The following is a 26,583-nucleotide window of genomic DNA, read 5'->3' on the forward strand; positions in this document are numbered from 1 at the left end:
CTGTATTTAATTTTTTAAAAAGATATTCAGATATAAAATTCAACCTTTAAAACTTGTGAGTCAGTGGTTCTTAGAAGATTCACAAAATTGTGTGCCCATCATCACTATCTAATTTCTTTTTTATTTTCCTTTCTTTTCTTCTCGCTCTCTTTTTTTTTTTTTTTTTTGAGACAGAGTTTTACTCTTGTCACCCAGGCTGGAGTGCAGCAGTGTGACCTTGGCTCACTGCAACCTCTACTTCCCAGGTTCAAGCAATTCTCCTGCCTCAGCCCACCAAGTAGCTGAGAGTACAGGCATGTGTCAACACGCCCAGCTAATTTTTGTATTTTTAGTAGAGATGGGGGTTTCACCATGTTGACCAGGCTGGTCTCGAACTCCTGACCTTAGGTGATCCACCCGCCTCATCCTCCCAAAGTGCTGGGATTACGGTTATGAGCCACTGTAGCCAGCCCATCACTATCTAATTTCAGAACATTTTCATTAATCCTAAAAGAAACCCCACACCCATTACCAGTCACTCCCCCAGAACCCCTATTTCCTCCCCATCCCCTGACAACCGCTAATTTACTTTCTTTCTCTATGGATTTACCTATTCTGGACACTTTGCATAAATGGAGTCATACAGTGGGTGGCCTTTTGTGTCAGTTCTTTCACTTAGCACGTTTTCAAGGTTCATCCATGTTGTCGCATGTATCAGTACTTCATTCCTTTCTATAGCTGAGTAATTTCCCATTGTATGTATGAACCACATTTTGTTCGTTCATTCACCTGTTAGTGGACTCCTGGGTTGCTTCTGCCTTTTGGCTACTGTGAATAACACTGCTATACACATTTCTTTTTTTTTTTTTTTTTTTTTTTTTTTTGAGACGGAGTTTTGCTTTTGTTGCCCAGTCTGGAGTACAATGGCACAATCTTTGCTCACCTCAACCTCCACCTCCTGGGTTCAAGTGATTCTCCTGCCTCAGCCTCCCGAGTAGCTGGGACTGAGCCACCACGCCCAGCTAATTTTGTATTTTTGGTAGAGATGGGGTTTCTCCACATTGGTCAGCTGGTCTCAAACTCCCTACCTCAGGTAATCTGCCTGCCTTGACCTCCCAGAGTGCTGGGATCACAGGTGTGAGCTGCTGTACACGCTTGTGCACGTTGCCATGTGGACATACATTTTCATTTCTCCCTGGTATATACCTAGGAGAAGAATACTGGCTCTTCCGGTAACTCAATGTTTGATTTTACTGCCATTTATATGGGATCGTTCTTTGTTATTCTGCGCACTGGAAGATGCTTCACAGAATCCGTAGCCTCTACCTACTAGATGCCAGCAGCCACCCCCATACACACATCAGTTGTGATGACCAACTGTGTCTCTGGATACTGCCAGGTGTGGGGCAACATCTTCACCAGTGGAGAAGTACTGGTTTCGAGCGTTTGTTGGCTCATTAGTGAAAAGCCAGGTCATGACACGGCTCCTTTGGACCTGGGAAACATTCCACAGGTCTTTTTAAACTTTCTCCCCACCCATCCTCCAATGCTGAATTTTAGTTTGAACAGACTATCTCTTTCTCTCAGAGCCAGGCCTCGCTCTCATTCTCCCCACCACCCCCACTTATCGTCAATTCCTCATTCCCTTAGTTAGCATCTATTGTTAACTGTCTAGTAGGCACCAAGTGCTGTCCTCACCCTGGGATGAGGAAGTAAGCAAGATAACAAGGTTTCTGCTGCATAACTGCCTCCTCCTTCTTCTCCCCCTCCTCCCTGTCACCACCAACAGACATCGGTTGGTGCCTGCCATGCAGAGGGCTTGTGTGCTCTTCCAGAAATTTACACCGGAGGTCTGTTCAAAGCCAAGAAGTCTGCCGCGCTCACGTACCCATGATGTCAGGACAGGAGCAAGGAAATCAGAGAAGGGACCAGAGAGGGACGGTCGCAACAGAACCAGGCCCGGAATCCAGATGCTCTGAGCCTGCCAGTTGCCTCTTTGGCATCCATTATTCAGGCCTGGGTGGTCTGTCCTGAGGGGATCCACTCCTAGGTTCTGCCAGGTGCCTTAGGAGCAGCCTTAGCAAATGCTGTGCAGACCCCAGGTTACTTTTCTTTCTTAAGCTTAACAACCGTATTTGGGGCTGGGCAGGGTGGCTCACACCTGTAATTCCAGCACTTTGGGAGGCCGAGGTCGGCGGATCACCTGAGGTCAGCAGTTGGAGAACAGCCTGGCCAATATGGTGAAACCCCATCTTTACTAAAAATACAAAAATTAGCCGGGTGTGGAGGCACGTGCCTGTAATCCCAGCTACTCGGGAGGCTGAGGCAGGAGAATCACTTGAACCTGGGTGGCGGAGGATGCCGTTAGCAGAGATCGCACCAGTGCACTCCAGCCTGGGTGATGGAGCAAGACTCCGTCTCAAAAAAAAAAAAAAAAAAAAAAGAAAAGAAAAGAAAGAAAGAAAGTTTAAAGCCCAAAAAGACTCAAAAGATTTGCCCAGGAGAGAAAACACTGGAAGATCCTAGAGCACCCCTCCTGATTTTATTCTCAGAAGCTCTTGATCTTCCTTGGCGCAGCATCTGATGCTTTTGACTAGACCCAACCTGCTCATCTAGCCCTGTGTCTCCACCTCCTGCCATCCTGAGAAGCTGCCCCTTTCCCCACGCTCTTTCTTGTCCCTGTGAGGTGTACCTACCCCCCTGTCTGGAAGGCCCCTTCCTCCTCCACGGGAGCGTCTCCAAAGTCTCTGTTGGTTACTGTGGAATCAGATGGCTATCGGCTCTCAGCAGCCACCTCAGGACATCTGTCTTGTATGTTACACACTTGTGGCACTTGTCCCTGGAAAGAGGCTGGCTTGGGGGGTGGGGCTCTCTGAGTGCAGGAATGACATTTTGGCCCCAGAACACACTCCGTGTCCAGCACACAGTGGACATCCAGTCTGCCTGTGCTCAGCTATGCATCGCTGTGCCTCTGTCATTGCCCTCAAAATATCCCCACTCAGGAGCAGGACAGGCTCTTCCACCCTGACCCCCTTCAGTTCCAGGAGGCTGAAAGGGAGTAGGATTGAAGGCAGCCTCATGAACCTCCCGCCAGCTCCTGCAAAATCCTGATGCCATGTGGTCAATAGCCCAGCACAGTCCGATAGAAGTATAATGCCAGCCATGTGTGTAATTTTTTTTTTTTTTTTTTTTTTTTGAGATGGAATCTTCTCTGTCGACCAGGCTGGAGTGTAGTGGCGTGATCTTGGCTCACTGCAATGTCCGCCTCCTGGGTTCAAGTGAGTCTCCTGCCTCAGCCTCCTGAGTAGCTAGGATTACAGGCATGTACCACCACACCCAGCTAATTTTTTGTATTTTTAGTAGAGAGGGGATTTCACCATGTTGACCAGACTGGTCTCGAGCTCCTGACCTCATGATTCACCTGCCTTGGCTTCCCAAAGTTCTGGGATTACAGGCGTGAGCCACCGTGCCTGGCCCCCAAGTGTGTAATTTTAAATTTTCTAGTAGCCTCATGAAAAAAGCCTTTAAAAAGGCAAAATTCATATCTATTGTAGATTTGATTTAGCCCAAAGCACTCAAAATAACGTCATTTCAATGATAATGGAGATATTTTAAATTATTTTTTCATGATGTCTGCAAAGCCTCATATGTATTTGACACTTACAGCACATCTTGACACAGGCTGGTCACATGTTCAGGTGCCCAAGAGCCACACGTGGCTTGTGGCCGCCACCTCGGTCTGGAGGCTTGTTACAAAGCCTTCCCATCTCCAGCCTGGTTCTCTTTCATCTGCCTTTTCCCCTCACACCTCCAGCTAGGTCTTAATTTCAAGTATTAGGACAGGTAATGGTGGCAGAAAATGTTTAGAGCCTGGACTGACCAGTGATGGGAATGTGACTGTGAGTCCATCTTGATTCCATAATTGGCAGAATGAGTGTATAAACCACGGAATGTCCCCCTCTCCCCCCAGTGTCCCACCATTGCTCCGGACTCCCGGCCACAGCTCCCTCCTGCCTCTGGCTGGCTGCCTTTCCTCTCCAAGGCCCTCGCTTTCTCTCTTTGTGGTCAGGACCATGCCCTAAAATAAGACTTTCCAGTGAAGCTTGTACATGTCTTTCCTGCTTAGGGAACAGGGTATGATTAGAGGTGGATTTTCCTTCCTGTATTCGCGCTACAGAATCAATTTAGTGTTCAGCTTATCTTTGGGACATTGATGTCACGTGATGGCTGGTGGAGACACGCATGGTGCCAGGGAAGCACCTGTTCACCAAGCGAGGGAGAGGCTGTTGGCTCTCTGCTACGCTGGTAACACAGTCCCTACTGGGGTTTCCTAGTGCTGACTGCTGCAGTTGGCTTATCACAGCACCCCAAGGGCCACCACAAGGACACATCACCAAAGGAGACCCCAAAAGACACAAAACGTCCCCTTCTTCCTGCATAAACGTGGGTGCCAGATATTGGGTGGCATCGTTCACCATCTGTGGCTGCTCTGGCCTTGCTGGAACCCCCTTTTCTCTGCCTCCTCTTGCATCATGATAAATGGCCGATCATTAACGGATGAAGAGCGGTGTCTCTGAAACAAAGGCTTGACGAGCCATCTTTGTCAAAGGGTCACCCTAGATTCTACACGCACATACCGGGGACCTCCTGACTGTGGACGCTGAGCATGCCTTGGAGAATGCTGCAGCTTCCTGCTCTCAGGCCTGTGGCCCCATCTCTCCTTGACTGATGCCCCCGAGGATGCCCTGAGGTTAGACACTCCCTCCCCAGGTGTGTCCTTGAGGCCACCTGAAGTGGGGAGCCAGCCGTGTCTGACTCCACTTACACCCAGAATATTCAACGGCACCACCTCCCAGGTAAAATGGTGGACTAGAAACTACCCGCTTGTGAGTACGTAAGGGAGGAGAGCCAAGGAAAAGCCCATGAGTATTTGCGGGCCAGTTGTTCCCTGGCAAACGTAGATTAAGGACAGAAACTGGCAGCTGAATAAAGTTTAGTACCTGTATTAGTCAGGATTCTCTAGAGGGGCAGAACTAATAGGAGATACATATATATATATATGAAGGGGAATTTATTAGGAAAATTGACTCACACGGTCACAAGGTAAAGTCCCACAGTAGACCATCTGCAAGTTGAGGAGCCAGAAAGCCAGTGCAAGTCCCCAAACCTCAAAAGCAGGGAAGCCAACAGAGCAACCTTCAGTCTGTGGCCAAAGGCCCAAGAACCCCCACAAATCACTGGTGTAAGTCCAAGAGTCCAGAAGCTGAAGAACATGAAGTCCAACGTTCAAGGGCAGGAAGCATCCAGCATGGGAGAAAGCAGAGGCCGGAAGACTCACCCAGCCTAGCCTTTCCATGTTCTTCTGCCTGCTTTTGTTCTGGCCATGATGGCAGCTGACTGGATGGTGCCCACCCAGATTGAGGGTGGGTCTGCCTCTCCCGGTCCACTGACTTACACATTTATCTCATTTGGCAACACCCTCACAGACACGCTCAGGAGCAAGACTTTACATCCTTCAATCCAATCAAGTTGACATTCAGTATTAACCATCACGGTACCTTTTTTTTTTTTTTTTTTTTTTGCCAGTGGCATTGTTGCCTGGGTTTGTCCTGAGACAAAAGGATGATGGTGAGGGATGCTGGCTTGCACAGAACTTCAGCTGTGAGGAGGCTGTGCCCTCCTGGAGCCTTCTGTTTGCAGAAAGAAAGTTGCCAGTGGGGAGGGAGAGAAAGGGTCAAGTTCCTGACACTGTAGCCCACAGAGACCCCTCCAACCTACCTCAGGAGTGGGTGCGAGGGCAGGAGCTTGTTATGTTCACAGAGATGGAGGCATAGGGGTCCAGAAAGACCCAAGAGGAGGCTTAGAACAGAAGGGGGTCCAGCAAGACTTCTGCAACAGGTGTTTTGATCGTCTCCTACCCAACTCCACTCCAGGATGGAGCCACCACCAGGTCTGGGCATCCACCCTTCCACATGTGAATCAGGGGAGGATGGTCCCAGCTGCGAGGTGGTCCCAATCACCTTGTCAGTGATTAAGCTAAGGGTGGTCACCAGAGTCTGAAGTACCCAATAAGACATTGAGGGGATGTGATGGGGGTGAGGTCTCTGGGAAACTTCTGGGAGGAGTGGTCTGGCTTTCTTCCTCAGATGCCCTTGTGTCTGGTGTCTGGGTGTGATCTCTGTCTGCTGCCTACTTCCTGGAAGCCAGGAAGAGAACCAGCCTTAGAATGAAGACAGTGCTGAGGCCGTGACCAGAGAGCAAGAAGGAACTTATATAAACCAACCCCAAGGACACTGCCAAGGCCAAACAAACCAACCCAGAGCCTCAAACAAGCAGTTGACAGTGAAACCAGAGACGAAGCAGTGGCTGTCTGGAGCCAAATGACCTTACAGAGAGGCCAGTATTTACAGGATGAACTGCAAGGTTTGGGGGAGCGATAGGGTTAGACCACCCTAAGTGGGGCACCATATCCGAGACTCCACTTACGGTCAGAATACTCAAAGGCACTACCTCCCTGATAAAATCTTGGACTAGAAGCTACCTACTTGTGAGTAAGGGAAATGATCTTTTTTAAAGATGGTGATAATTTAAAAACTGGAAATCCATCTGCAAAAGAATGACATTGGAATCTTCCCTCATACCATAGACAAAAATTAATTCAAATGGATCAAAGACCTCAATGTAAGATCTAAAACCACAAAACTCTTAGAAGAAAACACAAGGCAACCATTTTCACAGCATTGGATTTGCCGTGATGTCATAGACATGATGCTGAAGGCACAGCCAACAGCAACAAAACAGACACACGGAGCTTCATGAAAATTTAAAATATGTGTTTTTGACCAAAATCTTTTTTTTTAGGTATGGGGGTCTTGCTATGCTGCCCAGGCTGAAATGCAGTGGCTGTTTACAGGCGTGATCATGGTGCATCGCAGCCTCAAACTCCTAAGTTCGAGTGATCCTCTCATCTCTGCCTCCTGAGTAGCCAGGATTACAGGTGCAAATCACTGTGCCTGGCTACAATTTTAAAATTTGTGCACCAAGTGACAATATCAACAGAATAAAAGGCAGCTCACACAATGGGACAAAACATTTGCAAATTACATATCTGATAAGGAATTATATGCCAAATATAGAGAGAACTCCTAAAACTCTGTGAGAAAAAAAGGAAGCCCGATTAAGAAACGGGCAAAGGACTTGACATTTCTCCGGAGGAAATCCACAAATGGCCAACAAATACATGAAAAGCTGCTCAACATCGCTCATTATCAGAAAAATACAAATTAAAACCACAGTGGGATATCACTTCATACCTGTTAGAATAGCCATTGTGTGTGTGTACATATATGTATATATATGTGTATATGCATATATACATATACACATACACATATGTATACATATGTACACCCAATGGCTATTCTAACAGGTGTGAATATGAATATACATACATATATACATATTCACATACATGTACATATACATATACACATACAGGCATATATACATATACACCTACGTGTAGAAACACAATAGAAAACAACAAATGCTGGTGAGAATGTGGAGAAACTAGAACCCTCGTGCACTGTTGGTGGGAGGGTAAAATGGTGCCGCTACTGTTATGGGAAACAGTACAGATGTTTCTAAAAAAATTAAAAAGAGAACTGTCACATGATCCAGCAGTCCCACTTGTGGTATTTATCCAGAAGAACTGAAAGCAGGATCACAACGTGGTATCCGCATGCCCGTGTTCACTGGAAGCAGCATTATTCACAATATCCAAGCGATGGAAACAACCTAAATGTCCATCAGTGGATGAATGGATAAAGAAAGTGTGATATGTACACGCAATGTGACATGGTTTGGCTCTGCGTCCCCACACAAATCTCATCTGTAGCTCCCATAATTCCACATGTTGTAGGAGGGACCTGGTGGGTGTCATCCACGCAAGATGTGACTCACTCCTCCTTGCTGTCCACCATGATTATAAGGCCTCCCTAGCCCTGTAGAACTGTAAGTCCAATAAAACTCTTTCTTTTGTAAATTGCCCAGGCTCAGGTATGTCTTTATGAGCAGCATGAAAACAGGCTAATACACAATGGAATAATATTTTAGAGGAGGGATGAGAAAAAAATATTTTATAACTTGCCTGAAAGTAGGGTGCGAACACAGTTTTTTCTTCTATTTCTTTTCTTTTTAAAAAATATTACTATTTTTAATTGATGCATAATCAGATGTATTTATGGGGTACATTGTGATATTTTGATACGTGTAAATAATGTGTAATGATCAAAGAAGGGTAATTAGCACAGCCGTCACCTCACTTTTCTTTGTGTTGGAAACATTCAAAATCTACTCTTTTAGCTATTTGAAAATATACAATAAATTGTTGACAATTACAGACATCCTCTAGTGCTGTAGAACACAAGGATTTCTTCCACCTATCCAGCTGTACTCTTGAATCTGTTAGCACATCTCTGGCTGTCCCTTAACCCTCAACACACTTCCCTACCTCTAATAATCACTGTTCTACTCTGTGTCTTGAGGTCAACTTGAGACTATGCAGTGTTTCTCTTTCTGTGCCTTACTTATTTCACTTCACAGAACGTCCTCTAAGCTCGTCCATGCTGCTTTAAGCAATAGAATTATAGAATTTTGTTCTTTTTTTCCTTCTTCTTCTTTGAGATGAAGCCTTGATCTGTCACCAGGCTGGAGTGCAGTGGTGCGATCTCAGCTCACTGCAACCTCTGCCTCCCAGGTTCAAACAATTCTCCTGCCTCAGCCTCCCAAGTAGCTGGGACCACAGGCGCAAGCCACCAGGCCCAGATATTTTTGTATTTTTGGTAGAGACAGGGTTTCCCCATGTTGGCCAGGATTATCTCAATCTCTTGACCTCATAATCCATCTGCCTCAGCCTCCGAAAGTGCTGAGATTACAGTCATGAGCCACCATGCCCGGCCGAATTTGTTCCTTTTTATGGCTAAATAGTATTCCACTATGTATATATGCCACACGTTCTTTATCTTACAGTGGACTATAATTTTATTCAACCTTAACAAAGAAGGAAATCCTGCCATATTCAACAACATGGATGCATCCTGAGGACATTGTAGTAACCAAAATAAGACAGACACAGGAGGATGAAGACTGCATGGTTCTGTTACGTGATGTAGCTAAACTAATCAAACTCATAGAAGCAAAAAGTAAAATAGTGGTAGCTGGGGGCTGGTGGAGGAGTGAGAGGGGGAAGTTGTTCAATGGGCATGGTTTAGTCATGCAAGGTGAAAAAGTTCTAGAATTCTGCTGTACAGCAAAGTGCATGTAATCAGGAATATTGTTCTGCACATCTAAGAGTTTGTTAAGAGGGCAGATTTCATGTTAGGTGTTTTTTCTTCGTTCATTTTTAACCACAATTTTTAAAAAGGGGAAGAAGAAGGAACCCATGTCCCCGCCCTGGTGAGAGCCTTCCCACTGCTATTTCTTTACTGCCCCTGGCCAGCTGCCCTTGGCTCTGAACTTCCTCTGTGGCTGTGCAGTTGTTCAGAAGTAAAGGCCTGTGGGCAGGGCCCTACGGGGAAGGAGAAGTTGTGTTTTTCTCTGCAAAGAGCAAGAGAGCCACACCTGCCCACTACCTTATTTATTTATTTATTTATTTATTTATTTATTTTTATTTTATTTATTTATTTATTTATTTATTTTTTGAGATGGAGTTTCGCTCTTGTTGCCCAGGCTGGAGTGCAATGGCGCAATCTCGGCTCACCGCAACCTCCGCCTCCTGGGTTCAGGCAATTCTCCTGCCTCAGCCGCCTGAGTAGCTGGGATTACAGGCACGCGCCACCATGCCCAGCTAGTTTTTCGTATTTTTGGTAGAGACGGGGTTTCATCATGTTGACCAGGATGGTCTCGATCTCTTGACCTCGTGATCCACCTGCCTCGGCCTCCCAAAGTGCTGGGATTACAGGCTTGAGCCACCGCGCCCGGCCTATTTATTTATTTTTGAGATGGAGTCTCATTCTGTCACCCAGGCTGGAATGCAGTGGCATGATCTCAGCTCACTGCAACCTCCACCTCCCGGGTTCAAGTGATCCTCTTGCCTCGGCCTCCCAAGTAGCTGGGACTACAGGTGTGTGCCACCAGACCCAGCTAATTGTTGTATTTGTAGTAGATATGGCAGTTTCGCCATGTTGGCTAGGCTGGTCTTGAACTCCTGACCTCAGGTGATCCAACTGCCTCAGCCTCCCAAAGTGCTGGGATTACAGGCGGGAGCCACCATGCCTGGCCTGTCACTAACTTTTGGTTCCATAAGTGTGAAAATCAGCATATGACAAATCCTCATGGTCCGTGGCTATTTAAGGGCTTGAGGGCTTGGCTCCAGGCTCCTGATTGAAATGCATCTGCTGGAAAATGCAATGCCAGCACTAGCGGCTCATTTATTGACTTTCCGTCTTTTTCCCTACCCTAGAGAAAGGGAATATTAGGCAAGCCTTGCTTGTCAGCTTGCGTTGGAACCCCAAGGGATGTTTCCTAGAAATGTGTACGTGGGGTGGTGGTGTGAGGGCAAGTGTGGTGGGTGGTAGTTTGGCAGACGACAATAGATGCCTACTCTACTTCAGTGGATTCTTGCTGATGGACCCACAAGAATAATAGCCCAGTTAGCTACAAGAAGATTGAGGGATTCATTGGCAGAGTGGTGGCATTCTTCCTGGGTCTGGCTGGACCTTCAGGAGGCTGAATCCAGGAAATCATTCCAGAAGCAGGGTCCTGGGGCTGGTGGACTGTGAGTCTTGGTCCCCACAGAATCACTAAGGGGGTCTTAGTCTGGCTTGAACTCTCCTCTCTGGCCATTATGGAATTTTTAGGCCCATCATGTCCAGAGTCCTAAATTCAGTTCAAAATCAGAGAAAGTTCCCCTTTGGCTGAAGGACAACAAGAGGGAATTATAGAGTCCCAATGGGAAGTGGAGGCTCTGGGTGCCATGCTAGGGACCAAAGGGTCACCTCTCCTTTATCCACTGCCGGCAGTCAGGGATCCCTATTAGAACCAAGGGTAGGATGAAGGTGTCCTCACGGGTGTCCAAAGGGCAGCATTCCCAACACGTGTGTTGTGTCTGCGTGTGGGCAACTGGGGGCGGGAGCAAGTCTCACATGGGGCTGGTTCTCTTCCCAAGAAGTGAAGGTCCCTTTGGGGTGGGAGTCCGTCACCCATACAGCCAAAGTGACCCTATTCGAGGGTGTCATCGCAGTGGGTGAGGCGCGTGAGGAGACAGCACCACTTCCCTAGGACACTTTTCATTAGTAACATGATTTCAACATCACTGAAAAGGGAGGGTGCCATTTCCTGTGACAGTTTTCATTACTGCCCTCCCCATCTGGAGGTGGTTCTCCAGGAGCAAGAGCCTCTTTGCGGAGGAGGCCCAAAAAGTCATGCTGAGGAGGCTCCCAAGCTGCAGCCCCCAGGAGGTGGGAGAGTGGCCAGGGAGCTTGGGGGGTCAGGAAGAGGAGGAGGTAGAAGGAGGAAGCTAAGTATTAGTGTGGGCCAGGGAGGCTCCCATTGCCTCCTCAGCCTTGTGGGCTCACAGCCATGTCCTCCCAGGGGAGAGGATCCATCCAGCCCCTCATGCCCCAGAACCAGGAACTCAGCCCAGAATCACCCTCCTTGTGTGTGGGATCAGGCAGTTTTCCTATGAACACAACTCATCGAAACTCAACTTCACCAGGAAAAATATTTTTCAAAAACGGATCTGTCAGTCTCTCAGGCAAAGACGGCGTTGAGCTGGGCTCTGGAATGATGGAAGTCTAGGGCTGGGGAGTCTCCTCCAACCTCTCTCTGTATTTTGGCCCCAGGCTCTGTGCCCAAGTTATTCCAGCAGTAGGGACACAGTTGTCCACTGCTTGAGCTCCATCTCCACAGCGCCTGACCAAGAAAACAGGTGCTGACACTCCAGGAGGTGATGGGGGCTCAGGAGAGGCCCCAGCTAAGTCCCTAAGCTGTGCAGGACAGGGAGGTACCCACCAGCTCCAAGGCCAGGGTGGAGGCCCAGGGCCCCATCTCAGTGGCTGCCTCCCAAGGATTCAGAGATGTTCCTTCCACAGTCCAGGTCTCTTCTGGAAATGCAGTCCAGGGCAGGAAGGCTCTGCAGATCCATCTCTCTAAGCAGCCATGTCTTTGTTCAGATGTTTAGAGGACAAGTTCATATAGATAGGTTGTTCCCATGGCTTCTCAGGGACCCTCTGAGACCCCTTCAACCAGAGGATTGTACCGACCAAGATGAGCAAGATGGGCACCTTCACAAATACCAGGAGCACATAGTAGGTCCTGGGTAAGGGGACACAGTGGTCAGAGCCCTGGGCCTCCCAAGTTCACATCACTCCCCTCCCCTGACCCTGTGAGCCACCAGCCAAAGCCTGTGACCCTGGGCCGGGCAGCCCCATTCTAAAGATCCCCATAAATCTCCTTGGTTCAATCTCAAGAGCTCCTCTGACAGTCAGCTTGGCTGGTTCTGCACAGGGCAAATGTCACCTTTCTAATGTCACCTTCTGGGACCCTTTTTGCCCAAAGTAAATCTCAGCTCAACCGAAGCACCAGAGATCACCAAATACAGGTTGTTTTTCCTGCCTCTGTTCCTGCTAACTCCAGCTCCAGGTTGGTAAATCACCCTTCCTGCTCTGTGTCCCTTGATGTCTTGCACCATGAAGGGTGGTTTCTTATCTCCCCCTGGCACCCATGAGGCCACCAATGCAAGGTTGACCAATTAACTGGGTGGATGATGCTCACTGAGAAGGGCTCTGCAGAGCGGCTTTCTGGTGAGAGCTAGAGTAGGTAAATGGTGGACTGCAGTAAGGGGGTCAGAAGAGAGATGGAGGGTGGGCTTGGTGCCTTGACTCTGACTAGAGCAGCTTCTGGCTTTTGGTAACAGGCAGAAGGAGTTCCCAGCCTTGGCTTCCCCTTAGGAGGGACTCCAGGTAGGTGCAGGGGAAAGAACCACATGACTCACCTCTTGTGGGAGCTGATTAACACCCCCATATTCCTGTTGGTAGTCAATTTGGAAGACGAGCTTGCTGGTGTGGAAGCCGCTCTCACTAGACACAGGCAAAGTCAGCCACAGGTTATTGGCACAGTTGGGAGCTCACACAGGGGTCACAAAGTCACCCGACCCTACCAGCCATTGCCAGAAGGCCCTTTGCCCTGGAGTAGGAGGATTTTCCTGTCCTGGTACAGCTCCTTGACCTTCTACTGAGTCACCTCAATCTCAACACAGAGACATTTCTTTCCTATCATTTTCAGGTGTGGCAAGAAAAATTAAAAATAAAATAGGAGAAAGCACTGTAATGTATTCTGGGAGAGAGAGAGACTTTTTCATACTCTTTCCACCTATCCTATAAGTGGGACTATTGGATGGGAAAATAAATCTCAAGTCTTTTCCACTGGAGTGGTGCCTGAGCAGGGCTTAAGAAGAAAAGATTCTGGAAATAGGCTGTTCAGAAATTGGGGTAGTCCAGAAAAGAGAAAGGGGGCTCCAGAAGGCTCATGAAGAAAAGGGCACACTCCAGTTAAATGGTGAACAGCAACTGTGAGGAATGAAACAGTCTTAGCAGCAACTATGTAAGCAATTTGTTGGGGACAGTCCAGTCAGGGGCCCCTGAGGCCAGCCCAGCACTGAGTATCCATGACCCACCAGTGATCTTTTATTTCAGTCCTCGGCCCCAGCAAATTCTTCCCAAAAGTCCCAGGCTGGCCAGGCGCAGTGATTCACACCTGTAATCTCAGTACTTTGGAAGACCAAGGCAGGCAGATCGCTTGAGCCCAGGAGTTCGAAACCAGCCTGGGCAACATGGTGAAACCCCATCTCTACAAAAAATAGAAAATGAACCAGGCATGGTCATGTGCACCTGTAGTCCCAGCTACTCAGGAAGCTGAAGTGAAAGGATCCACTGAGCCCAGGTGGTCGAGGCTGCAGTGAGTCAAGGTCACCCCACTGCACTCCAGCCTGGTCTACAGAGTGAGACCCTGTCTCAAAACAAAACACAAACAACAACAAAAAAACAGCCCAGGCTATGGCCATGCTAGGTAGGCTCCTGTCTGAACTGCAGGTAATTCCGGTCACAACAGTTGCTGTGAAACCCCTGATCATCTTACAGGCTGATGTCCCTGTAAGTCCCCAACCTGAGACTCCTGAATGTCTCTCTCCCTAAAGCTCCACACTGGCCATGGCTTTTTGTCTCTCCGTACTGCCTGCATGTCTTGCTCAATCTCCTCTCTGCCCCTGTAGATCTTTTAGACTTCCCCTACTTGGCAGCCCTGAGGAAGTCTTGCTTGACTCTTCCTGGACTCCTCTTTACCCAGATGCATCCACTGTGTCCATGTGCCTCTTTGGTACCAACCCCAACAGTACACAGGCTTGTTCTAATGCCACCATTGTCTATTTGCACATCACCATCAAATGGACCCAAGTGGACACTGAGCTGACAAAGGACTGAGCACGGGTGTGTGGGTGGAAGTGGGGATAGAGGGCTGTTTCCTAGACTCCAGCAACAGCAGGAAGACCCCAGATTCTGTGAGTGGAGTCCGAGGCACAGAGGAGACACCAGGGCAGCCAGAGAGATCCCTGACATTGCCCATGATTGAAGTCATCCTTTCGCTTTTAAGAGTCCGCTGTCATTCACGCACCTCCGTGAGCTTCCTTACCCCATGCTCATCTTACACAGCCAGATAAAGTAGCAGAGCAGTGGCTTGGGACCCAGAGAAGAGGGCATTGTAAGATGCCCAGGGCTACTCTGGGTTGGCACAGCTCTTGGGACTCAAACTAGGACCCTCTGGGCTGCTCTAGGTCCTCCACCTCCCATGTCATAATCAGGGCTGGGCCACTAGTCACCAAAGCTGAGGTCCACATTCCCACTCCCACCCCAAACCCTTCCAGCCCTGCCACACAACACCTGGATTTCTTGGGGAGACCTCAGGGACTGAGACAGCGGAGCGGTGCTGGCTGCCACTCTCCCTTCGTTTCTCTCACCTCCCTCCCAGTCCTTCCATCTGTCATCTGTCTGTCTATCTGTCTCTCTCTTAGGCTCCTAGGTAAGAGCACCGACTTTTCCAGTCCTGAGCTCCAGGGCCTCCTCATGTAGATGAGAAAGTTCTTACCTGGGTCAACGATCACTTTAACTTGAGTCCCAAGGTCAGTTCCTATTCTCTCAATCCCACACCAGTAAATGTCTGTGTCGTTTTGCCTGAGCCCCCCCATGGTCACAGTGAACACGTGGTCTCTCTGATTGTCTTTGATGAGCACACGGTCCCTCTTCTCTTCTTGTTCTGACCCATCTGTTTGAATGAGGATAGTGCATGAATCCCAGTGCATCCCTCGACACCACCACTTGACGTAGGTCTCCCATCTTTGCTGATAGTGGCACTGCACGGTCATGGACCCATGCTCTGGGGCTCTCACGGACTCTTGGCTATAGATGGAGAAACAGCCTGGAAAACAGAATCCCAAGATACAGCTCCTGTTGCCTGAGCCAGTTTGAGGTTCACAGACTGAATGGGAGTGCCAGATGTGTCTCTAGCTCACCCAATTCCTCATCCCTACCTCCCCCTCAGTCCAGCCCCCACCAGCTTCTAGACCTGCTTAGCATGTGACACCATGGTCTCCTACAACCTTCCTTCCTTGTCCTTTCAATGCTATTCTCATTGGAGCCAAATATTTAACAACCAGCCCTCTGGGGGAAAAAATATCTGGTATTCAGGCTGAGTGCAGTGGCTCACACCTGTAATCCCACACTTTGGGAGGCCAAGGGAGGCAGATCACCCGACATCAGGAGTTCAAGACAAGCCTGGCCAACATGGTGAAACCCCGTCTCTACTTAAAACACAAAAATTAGCTGGGCATGGTGGCAGTCACCTGTAGTCCCAGCTACGCAGGAGACTGAGGCACAAAAATCACTTGAATCTAAGAGGCGGAGGTTGCAATGAGCTGAGATCTCAGGACTGCACTCCAGCCTGGGCAACAGATTGAGATGCTTGTCTCGAAAATAAAGAAAAAGAAAAAGAAAAAAACTCTGGTTTTAATATTTGCCAAATTCTGTAGTGTAAATACTCCCATGGTAGCAGATGTCGGGTAATCCATGTGATGTCCCTGGACACAGAGCTGGGAAAAGGTGTCCCAAATCAGCTCCTGTGAGCCAGTGTGAGCCGGCTCCAGCCCTCTGCGAGCGTACCCAGGGTTCCCTCTCCAGCCCCTCTTGTCTCACCTTAGAAGCCGCCATGGAGGGAGTCTCTCCATTTCCATGGCTTTAATAATGACTTGTTTCCTGATGACTCCCAAATCCATATTTGTAGCTCAGACTCCCCTTAGCTAGCCCACCGTTTATAAAGACACACTGGAGGTCTCCACCCCAAATTCCTTCATTGCAGAACTGAATGCATTTCCTCTCTGTTGGAAACAGATGCTCGGTGCCACAAAGAAAAATCAGCATGGAGACAAAGGATCTTTCAGCGAGCAATTCTTACTTCCTGGACTGCAGGAAGCAGCCAGTCATCTAGCCAGTCTTGCTAGCCATCTTGCCACAAGAGTATAATAAACAAAGGAAAAGCAGACATATTTATCCCTTATTCATTTGGGGTCATCCTTCCTGCTGTGTCTGATCTCCATTGGCTGTAGCCAGACCTCACAATCTAAACTAAAACCCAATTGGCTAAAAACATTTTCTAAACAGGTAAAAGCAATGGAGAGCTGGGACATGCCTGTGAGCATATCCAGCACAGATGTCTTGGTTAAAGTACAAGGATATAGAATGTACTACGTGCCTGTAAGCATGGCATGCCTAACCGCTACATAGGATAGGGCTTAACACAGAGTTACTAGCAAATTTATCCTTTAACAAGAAAGGAAATTTTAAAGAGAATCTTTTCTGCTTCCCACGCTCTCCCACCCTGAACTTTCTTCTAGTGGGGGATTGTATGTGGAAAGGCTAGCAAAGGCCTGATGCAAGCCGAACAGGTGAGAGATGAGCCTAATGAAAGACTGCCCCTACCTCCGCTGATTGACTCCAGTTAGGCTATGTTCAGGCAGGCTATTTCCTTGGAAATGACACAGGTTTCTTGATCATGCAGAAGTGGATAAAAAGGCAGACACTCACTGGGGAAGCCTCTCTTGACTGTCTCTTGGCCTCAGAGCTTCAGGCCCAGGCTGGGGGGCTCTGCAGGAGACCAGGGGAATCAGGTCTACTTCCCTAGGCAGGCGCTGCCTCCTCACAGCTTGGGGCTTCTCCCCCTGAAGCTATTTTAGCTTTCTTGAACTTGGCGTTTATGGCTGATAGAATACTGTCCCCCATAGATGTTGGCATCCTCATACACAGAACCTGCCAGTATGTCCCCCAAACATGGCCGGAGGCACTCTGCTGACGTGATGAAGGCAAGGAGCTTGAGATAGGAAGGGTATCCTGGATCACCTCCCTGGATATTCTAAGTGAAAGAGGGTTGAAGGAGAGTCCGACTGGAAGATGGTCTGTTGCTGGCTTTGAAGAGGAGGAAGGGGCCACAGTCCAAGGAAAGCAGATGGCTTTTAGAAGCTGGAAAATGCAGGGAAACAGATTCTGTCCTAAAGTCTGCAGAATAGGGACGCCCAACCCCAGACCACAGACTGGCACTGGTCCATGGCCTGTTAGGAACCCGGCCTTACAGCGGGAGCTGAGCGGTGGGCGAGCAAGCGAAGCATATGGGGGTTGCTCTCTCGGTGACAGCTCATCAACAGGTCAGGACCTCACCTGTATTGACAGCCGCTCCCCCTTGTTAGAATTGCCACCTGACCTCCACCTCCAGATCAGTGGCGGCATTCAATTCTCATGGAAGTGTGAACCCTATTGTGAACTGTGTGTGTGAGGGATCTACACTGTGCACACTTTATGAGAATCTAATGCCTGATGATCCTTCACCGTCTCCCATCGCCCCCACATGGGACCGTTGCAGGAAAACAAGCTCAGGGCTCCCACTGACTGACATTATGGTGCAGTGTGTAATTATTTCATTATATATTACAATGTAATGATAATAGAAATAAAGCACACAGTAAGTATAGTGCTCTTGAATCATCCCAAACCATCCTCTCCCCATCCTGGTCTGTGGAAAAATTGTTTTCCACAAAACTGGATCCTAGTGCCAAAAAGGTTGGGGACCCCACTGCTCTAAAGAAATGCAACTCTACACCTCGATTTTAACCAGTAAGACCATGCCAGACTCTGGTCTTCGGAAGCATCAATGAGATGATGAATTTCTGCAGTTCTAAGCCACAGATTTCATGTCAATTTGTTGCAGCAGCCACTGGAAATTAACACAGCATTCAATCAGCAGAACCACCTTGATTCTCTTCAAACCAGCAGCTTCACCACGCAGCCTACCATTGGCATCTTCTTCAATGCTGTCCTCTCCTTCAGCCCCCACAGCTGATTAATAGCCAGCTTAGTCAGCTGTACCCTAGAGATGCTCCTTAGATTTTCTTCTTCTTTCAGCCTCCGCCATCGCAGGCCACAGGACGGCATGGCATGACAGCAGAGGGGGTGTGAGCTTTGAATGCAGAAAGACGTGATGACCCTGAACTAGTTGGGAAACGCTGGCAGAGTTGCTTAACCTCTGTAAGTGTCACTTCTTTATTTGTGAAACAGTCATGCTACTCTCCGCCTTGAAGAGCCATTCTGTCACTCCAGCATGGGTGACAGAATGAAACTCCGTCTCAAACATAAACAAATGGGACTTGGATGTGTGTAGGCTGAGCAAGGTGGCTCATGCCTATAATCCCAATGCTGTGGGAGGCTAAGGCAAGAGGATCACCTGAGCCCAGGAGTTCTAGACTGACCTGGGCAACATGGTGAAACCCTGTGTCTGCAAAAGATAAAACATTAGCCGGGAGTGACGGTGCATGCCTGTGGTCCCAGCTGCTTGGGAGGCTGAGGTGGGAGGATCACTTGAGCCTGAGAGTTCAAGGCTGCAGTGAGTTATGATCACCCACCATGGCACTTCAGCCTGGGTGACAGAGTGAGACACTGTCTCTAAAAAAATTATTATTTTTTAATTTAAAAGAAGACTTGGATGCATCTCCAACGCCAGACATTTGGGGGTTGCTCTGTCGGTGACAGCTCATCAACAAGTCAGGACCTCACCTGTGGCTGGATCGTGGCAGTGGCTTCTGGAGAGGTGTTCCCAGCCCCAGCAGCATCCTCCCCAGCCATACTGCTGCCCAAGCTGGGTACTGAGACTGTCTCATCCTCCTCATCAGCTGCACTTGTCCTGAGGATCTAAAAAGCTTTCAGGCCCAGGCACCGTGGCTCATGCCTATAATCCCAGCACTCTGGGAGGCCGAAGCGGGTGAATCACTTGAGGTCAGGAGTTCGAGACCAGCCTTGCCAACATGGCATAACCCTGTCTCTACTAAAAATACAAAAATTATCTGGGTGTGGTGGCAGGTGCCTGTAATCCCAGCTACTCAGGAGGCTGAGTCAAGAGAATCACTTGAATCCTGGAGGTGGAGTTTGCAGTGAGCCAAGATCATACCACTGCACTCCAGCCTGGGCGACAGAGTGAAACTCCATCTCAAAAAACAAAAACAAAAACATAAATTGGATTTCTCAGCAATCACTAACAGCAGAAAAGAGATGCTGCTGCATTGAATAAAGTGTCATCAATCCCAGCTGCAGTCATTCAAGCTGTAAAGGGCTCACAGTGTAATTAGGCCTGTTTAAAAAATAGGTAGGGGCTTCTCTAACCACAGATTGTGATGGCTGGAGCTATGAACCAGGCTTCTACGTGTTGTCAAGAGTTGGTATGAGGGACAGTAGGGATGGAAATGACAGGGCAGCCGTCAGCTTGGAGCAGAGCCCTGTTGAACGGGCTGAAGGATTGAAGGGCTTTTGTTTTGATTTGTTTTGTTTGTTTTGTGACAGAGTATCGCTCTGTCACCCAGGCTGGAGTGCAATGGCACAGTCTCAGCTCACTGCAACCTCTGCCTCCCAAGTTCAAGCGATTCTCCTGCCTCAGGCTTCTGAGTGGCTGGGATTAAGGCACCCACCCCCATGCCTGGCTAAGATTTGTATTTTTAGTAGAGACGGGGTTTCGCCATGTTGGCCAGGCTGGTCTTGAACACTTGGCCTCAGGTGATCCACTGAACTAGGCCTATCAAAGTGCTGGGATTACAGGTGTGAACCACTGTGCCTGACCTAAAGGGTTTTTAAAAACATAAGCCTCTTTCAATTTCAGGTTTTTCGTTTTGTGAACCTGAGGTGTAAACATCCTGTTTTGTGTCAATTCTCCAGGAAGGCTCGCCACCCGTCCTCGTTGTGAACAAAATCCCGGTGTGAATGGTCTTGTCTTGAAATCAAGAGAATGGTCTGCGCTCTGTGTCTGGGCTGACAGCAAATGGAGCCCCAGGCAGCAAAGCATAGAGCTCAGTGCAGAGATGCCCCTGGGAGGGTCAGAGCCCGTGTCGCAGAAATCCAGGCAGCCTCGCTGGAACCTCCCTGACTGTGGAGTGGTCACAGTCATTTGAGCTCATCTCATTTGCACCTAGAGGTCGGTGCAACTCTGCAGACCTCTGAGTGCCCATCATGCCCAAGCTCTGTCCATACAAGTCAAGCTCTGAAGAGTTCATTTCCTAGGTAGAGATCTGTGCCTTCCGCCATCCCCACATCATTCTCTCCTTGGGGAGAAGCGGGGTTTGCTCTTCCACTGCAAACACTTACGGTCAGCAGAGTGGTGGGAGGTCTAGGCCTTTCTCCTTGTCTTGTAGATGCCCTCTACATATGTCTGTGTCCTCATTCCCTCCTTCCTTCTTCCCTTGTTTTTTGTTTTTTGTTTTTTGTTTTGTTTTGTTTTGTTTTGTTTGAGATGGAGTCCTGCACTGTTGCCTGGGCTAGAGTGCAGGGGCACGATCTCAGCTCACTGCAACCTCCACCTCCCAGGTTAAAGTGATTCTCCTTGCCTCAGCCTCCCAAGTAGCTGCGATTACAGGTGCCCTCCACCACATCCAGCTAATTTTTTTGTATTTTTAATAGAGATGGGGTTTCACTATGTTGATCAGGCTGGTCTTGAACTCCTGACCTTGTGATCCGTCCACCTCGGCCTCCCAAAGTGCTGGGATTACAGGCATGAGCCACCGAGCCTGGCCTCCCTCTTCTTTTTTTTTTTTTTTTTTTTTTGAGACGGAGTTTCGCCCTTGTTACCCAGGCTGGAGTGCAGTGGCGCGATCTCGGCTCACCGCAACCTCCGCCTCCTGGGCTCAGGCAATTCTCCTGCCTCAGCCTCCTAAGTAGCTGGGATTACAGGCACGTGCCACCATGCCCAGCTAATTTTTTGCACTTTTAGTAGAGACGGGGTTTCACCATGTTGACCAGGATGGTCTTGATCTCTCGACCTCGTGATCCACCCGCCTCAGCCTCCCAAAGTGCTGGGATTACAGGCTTGAGCCACCGCGCCCGGCGCCTCCCTCTTCTTATAAGTCATTTCAAATGAGGGCTCATCCTAATGACCTCGTCTTAACTTGGCTTCCTCCGTAAAGGCTCTGTCTCTAAATAAGTTCCCATTCCGAGAAACTGGGGATTAAGACTTTGTGAAAGGAAGACAAAAATCTCAAGACCTGGCCGGGCGCGGTGGCTCAAGCCTGTAATCCCAGCACTTTGGGAGGCCGAGGCGGGTGGATCACGAGGTCAAGAGATCGAGACCATCCTGGTCAACAAGGTGAAACCCCGTCTCTACTAAAAATACTAAAAAAAACTAGCTGGGCATGGTGGCGCTTGCCTGTAATCCCAGCTACTCAGGAGGCTGAGGCAGGAGAATTGCTTGAACCCAGGAGGCGGAGGTTGCGGTGAGCCGAGATCGCGCCATTGCACTCCAGCCTGGGTAACAAGAGTGAAACTCCGTCTCAAAAAAAAAAAAAAAAAAAAAAAAAAAAAAATCTCAAGACCCCCAGACTCACTGTGCCAAAGGGAAAAGTGAAGCTTGGGATCTGTCACTCAAAAAACAAAACCAAACCGAAAAAGAACCCCCTCCCTTTTGTTCCCAAGCAGACATCGGTCATTTCCCATGCCTACTTTATCTCACGGACAATAGGTTTTACGGAGCACTCCCCTCTTTTCACATGTAAAATAGGATTCAGTGAGTGCCAGTCAAAGCCTCACAACCACTTGCCTCCTTCCCTACCCTCCCGCTGTTCTCCTTTTCTCCTGTCACATTGGATGCTGTCACACCAGTGCCCTGTCTTCCTCTTGTGGCTTTGGCGGAGGTCATATAACCAAGCAGATGAGAAGACATCCTACCAGATATCGGGTCGTTCTGACCTTCCCTTTCTTCCATTTCACAGAAACACCCCCAGAGTGGCCAATGGCAATCTGTTGACCAAAACCTGACAGGGTGGCTTTTCTTCCATCCTTGAGTGACTCACCCCTTTCCCCATGTCGACTGGCAGGGATGGACCCGGAGGGCCTCTCTGTCCTGTCTCTGCAGGACCCACCCTCCCCAAGCCACAGAGCAGTCATGGTGGGTCTCAGCCTTCACCTGGTGAGTGGCTGTGCGCAAGTGAGTGCAGGTGTACGTGTCATTTTGTGTCACTGTGTGTATGAGTGTGTGGCGGAGATGTGTATGGAGTGTGACTGCATGAGGGCATGTGCTTTAGACTCCACTGTCTGAGTGTGTTGTGTGTGTCCATGTGAGAGTGTGTAGGCCCAGACATATTTTGTCCACACCCTTCTCCCTGGCCTCCAGGTGACAGGGATGGAGGGATTAAGAGAGGGAGCATCACCCCTTTTCCACTGAATTCAGGGATTCCAGCTGAGATCCAACCTGGGGATCTCTGAACTCAAATGCAAACCCGGAGCCCAGGGGTGATGCAAACATTCTGAATCACGGAGCCCTGCGAATTCTGGGCCCTGTGGAGTCCTGCCTAATTCCTACAGCTGCTGCCTTCATGGCCAGTCAGTCTCCTGACACTACCGCTGGGCTTCCCCATCATCAGTGAAGTCAACAACAGTGGCAGTAATTCAGAGAGAGCCCACAGCCCTTCTTTACTTCCATCCAATATGAGGAGCGTAAAGAGGATCTCCTGGATTTTTTTTTTTTTTTTTTTTTGAGATGGAGTCTTGCTCTGTTGCCCTGGCAGGAGTACAGTAGTAAAATCTCAGCTCACTGCAACCTCCGCCTCCCAGGTTCAAGTGATTCTCCTGCCTCAGCCTCCCGAGTAGCTAGGACTAAGGTGCGCGCCACCAGACCCAGCTAATTTTGTGTGTGTGTTTTTAGTAGAGACAGGGTTTCACCATATTGACCAGGCTGGTCTTGAACTCCTGACCTTGTGATCCACCTGCCTCAGCCTCCCAAAGTGCTACGATTACAGACGTGAGCCACCGCGCCCAGCTGGGGACTTTCTATTCACACTGGAAATCCAGGTCTTAGAACAGCCGGGGAATTGTCCGGATCCCCAGCCCCAGGCAGAACTGGAGTCGGGTCTCAGAACTCCACCGCTGTGCCCCTTCCCATCGTTCCTCTGTGCACTGCTCTGTCTGTGCCAGAGGGTCAGTCCCGAGGCTCCAAGAGAAAATTCTGTGGCCCACACATATTGCACACCCTGTGCAAAATTCTGGACTGTCCCCTAATGCCCTCTAGGTGTCCACCAAGGTTTGCCGTGGAGAAGATAATCTAGCCCTTCCCACTTTCCACCTGGGTTCTTGAGGTTTTTTCTTTCAAAGTCTCAGCTCCTGAGCCTGGCTTGGATGGCCCTCATAATCTTGTCTTTTGTGTTTCCAACCTCATATTCAACTCGCCGCCCCCAAGACGCAGTGTCCTGCACACTGCAGCTCCCTCTGCGGGGATGCACGGTTCTTCCTAAGCTGCCATCCCTCTCTACAGGTGTCCTCCCCCCACCCAACTCTCTAGAGTGCTCTTCTCTCAGCTCTCCTTCAGGAACCGACCCTCCTGCTACAGGACACATCAAGTGTACAGCTGCGGGAGTCTTGCTCTAGCTCACCAGAGAGAACTGCTTCACCCTCTGCACACACCTCCGCCAAAGCCTTATTGTGTCCTGCTCATTGTTTATGTGTATGTCTCACCCACTAAGCCATCCAGAGTCTTTTTACTTTTTTTTTTTTTTTTTTTTGAGACAGGTTCTTGCTCTGTCACCCAGGCTAGAGTGCAGTGGTGCGATCATAACTCTGCAGAATTGAACTCCTAAGCTCAAGGGATCCTCCAGCTTCAGCCTCCCAAGTAGCTGGAACTACAGGCATGTGTCACCATGCCCAGCTAATGTTTGTTAATTTTCTGTGGAGATGAGGTCTCACTATGTTGCCCAGGCTGGCCTTAAACACCTGGATTTAAGCAGTCGTCCCACCTTGGCCTCCCAAAGTGTTAGGATTACTGGTGTGAGCCATTGCCCCAAGCCTGGAGCCTTCTTTTTTTTTTTTTTTTTTTTTATTTGAGGAGGAGGTTTCCTCTGTCGCCCAGGCAGGAGTGCAGTGGTATGATCTCAGCTCACTGTAACCTCCGCCTCACAGGTTCAAGCAATTCTGCCTCAGCCTCCCGAGTAGCTGGGACTACAGGTGCCTGCCACCATACCTGGCTAATTTTGTAGTTTTCATAGAGATGGGGTTTCACCATGTTGTCCGGGCTGGTCTCGAACTCCAGACCTCAGGTGATCCACCCGCTTTGGCCTCCCAAACTGATGGGATTACAGGCGTGAGCCACCGTACCCGGTCTCAAGTCTTCCTTACCGGCCGGTTCTACTCTTTTCCCTCAATGTTCTCAGGGTCCGAGGCACTGATGTCAGTCCCCAGTGCCCCAGGTGAATGACTTCACAAAGCCACCTCTGATTTCCCTGGATGTGGAAGGATACGTACCCTCTGCCTCCTGCTCTACCCCTGTCTTACCAAGCACCCGAGTCGCAGCCGTACTCACCTGAGAGGCTGAGAAGGAGCAGAGCTGGGGAAAGCCACATGGCTCTACCTTCCCGGCTCCTCATCACCTGATCCGCATCAGTGGCCAATGCAGATCCCAGCTGCACTCCGGACGCTCTGCCTGGGCCCAGGCTTGCACCTCGTGCACGTCTAGACCGCCTTTGACTTTCTTACTCATTCACTTCCTTTTATACAGTGGGCATTTCCTGCTTTTAATTATTCAACGAAAGAGGTGGCATTTTTTGGCAGGGCTGGGACACAGGGCTTGTGAAAAAGAGGGAGGGGACTCTGCAGGGTGAGGAGGGGAGGGGGAGATATGTCTGCAGAAGGAGTGGGGTGGGGGGCATCTGGCCTAGCAAGCCTTGGGTCCCAGGGGCGTAACACTCTCCCAAGAGCAGGGAACACCCAACTCAGATGTCAGGTGAGCCATGCTGGGCACACCAGAAGATGCATTCGTTCAGGTGTTATGGCCAAGAGCATAAACGTGCAGACTGCTGGGTCAGACAGACGTAGCTCTAAACCCACGAGCACCACCTGCAAGCTGCAAGACTGTGGACAACACAACATCTCTGTGCCTCAGTTATTGCATCTATTAACTGGGCTCATAATGTTTGTTGTTATTATAGGAGTTATTAAGAAATTATTTTAGGCTTACTTATAGCCATTATCGGAGGTAATGAAAAAAAAAAGAAATTATTTTAGGCAGATAGAGAGGAAAAGGGGTCCTTGGGAAGTTTTTTTTTCTTTTAAAACAGCTTCAGAAACATTTCTTGTCTAGCAGAAAAGCCCTGGCTCTTTGAGCTGGGCAGGCAAGCTTTGATGTGCAAATGCAGGCCCTTAGAAACTGGGTCCAAACAAACATGGAGACTCCCATGGTCTTCTTCCTGACCCCACATGTGCCTGGCAACATGGCTGCCCCACATAGCCTCATGTGTGTAGAACCTCATGGCACCTGCATTTGCATATTAAAAGACTAGCGTAGGAGGGCTAATTTTTTCGTGGGATATTTGAATGACACCCAGTCAAACCAATCCCCTTGGCCCTATGCAAATCAGATACGACTTCCTCCACTCCAGCCTCCGCATATAACTGGCTGTTTCTGCCACACTCAAGATTCCCTCTATCAGCTTAGAACCCCCAACCCTGTCTCTGTACAGGGGGAGCCTCTTCCTTCTTTCTTGTCTATTAAATTCTCTGCTCCTAAAAACCATTCCACATGTGTCCATGTCGTTTGATTCAAACTTGCTCGAGACCAGGGTGTTCCTCCAGTCACTGGAGCCATATCATTTTGGTGCACTGGGCAAGAACCCAAGGCACAGCATTTATCGAAGTCGTAAGTATGGGGGTGAGCTTAAAATCTGTTCCATCATTTTTGAGGTGCTCTTGGCCTCTATTTTAAAATAAAATAAATCAATGGGCATCCATCAGCCAGGTACATACACTTAGTGCTGGCTGCCATAATAAAGACTCAAATGTGAGGCTTGCTGGTGAGAACATGGAGAACTCCCCCAATGCCACCAGGTCATTGGGAATGTTGGCCGTGTTTCAAATCAGCTTCTTTTCACGGGAAGAACTTGCCATTGTGCAAGGCTGAGAAAGGTTCTAATACAACTAAGAATTTCTGGCCAGGACACACCCTGGCATGATTCAAAGGCCTCTGGACCGGACCCAGCCTCCGACGGCTCATTCT

At 49.0% G+C, this 26,583-nt stretch overlaps 1 protein-coding gene and 1 long non-coding RNA gene across 3 annotated transcripts; both read right to left on the reverse strand.

Annotated features, from left to right (window-relative positions):
* Positions 1-1,733: 1,733 nt before the first annotated feature.
* On the reverse strand, positions 1,734-25,043 carry LOC101041871 (CMRF35-like molecule 7). 2 transcript variants are annotated; one of them, XR_012514711.1, is made up of 5 exons: positions 24,895-25,043; positions 15,118-15,447; positions 12,974-13,058; positions 11,992-12,294; positions 1,734-7,776 (listed from the first exon to the last, which is right to left on the reverse strand). XR_012514711.1 is itself a non-coding variant. In XM_003931874.4 (4 exons), the coding sequence occupies exons 1-4, from the start codon at positions 24,932-24,934 to the stop codon at positions 12,129-12,131; spliced, it is 621 nt and encodes a 206-aa protein (XP_003931923.2). In that variant the 5' UTR covers positions 24,935-24,949; the 3' UTR covers positions 9,980-12,128. The 2 variants fall into 2 exon arrangements, 1 of the variants encoding a protein (XP_003931923.2); XM_003931874.4 differs by lacking the exon at positions 1,734-7,776 and having other exon boundaries at positions 9,980-12,294; positions 24,895-24,949.
* LOC141581893 (uncharacterized) lies at positions 21,430-24,888 on the reverse strand. Its single transcript, XR_012514712.1, has 2 exons — positions 21,920-24,888; positions 21,430-21,592 (listed from the first exon to the last, which is right to left on the reverse strand). It is a non-coding gene; the product is annotated as an uncharacterized LOC141581893 (long non-coding RNA).
* Positions 25,044-26,583: the final 1,540 nt, after the last annotated feature.

Source organism: Saimiri boliviensis, chromosome 17 (genome assembly GCF_048565385.1).
Source record: "Saimiri boliviensis isolate mSaiBol1 chromosome 17, mSaiBol1.pri, whole genome shotgun sequence".
Taxonomy (NCBI): Eukaryota; Metazoa; Chordata; class Mammalia; order Primates; family Cebidae; genus Saimiri; species Saimiri boliviensis.

Coding starts and splice junctions, on each gene's coding strand:
- LOC101041871 (XM_003931874.4), bottom strand. CDS start 24,934: ATGTGGCTTTCCCCAGCTCTGCTCCTTCTCAGCCTCTCAG. Junction 15,448..24,894: donor GCTCCTTCTCAGCCTCTCAG/GTGAGTACGGCT, acceptor TCTGTTTTCCAG/GCTGTTTCTCCATCTATAGC. Junction 13,059..15,117: donor TAAAGTGATCGTTGACCCAG/GTAAGAACTTTC, acceptor GCCTGTGTCTAG/TGAGAGCGGCTTCCACACCA.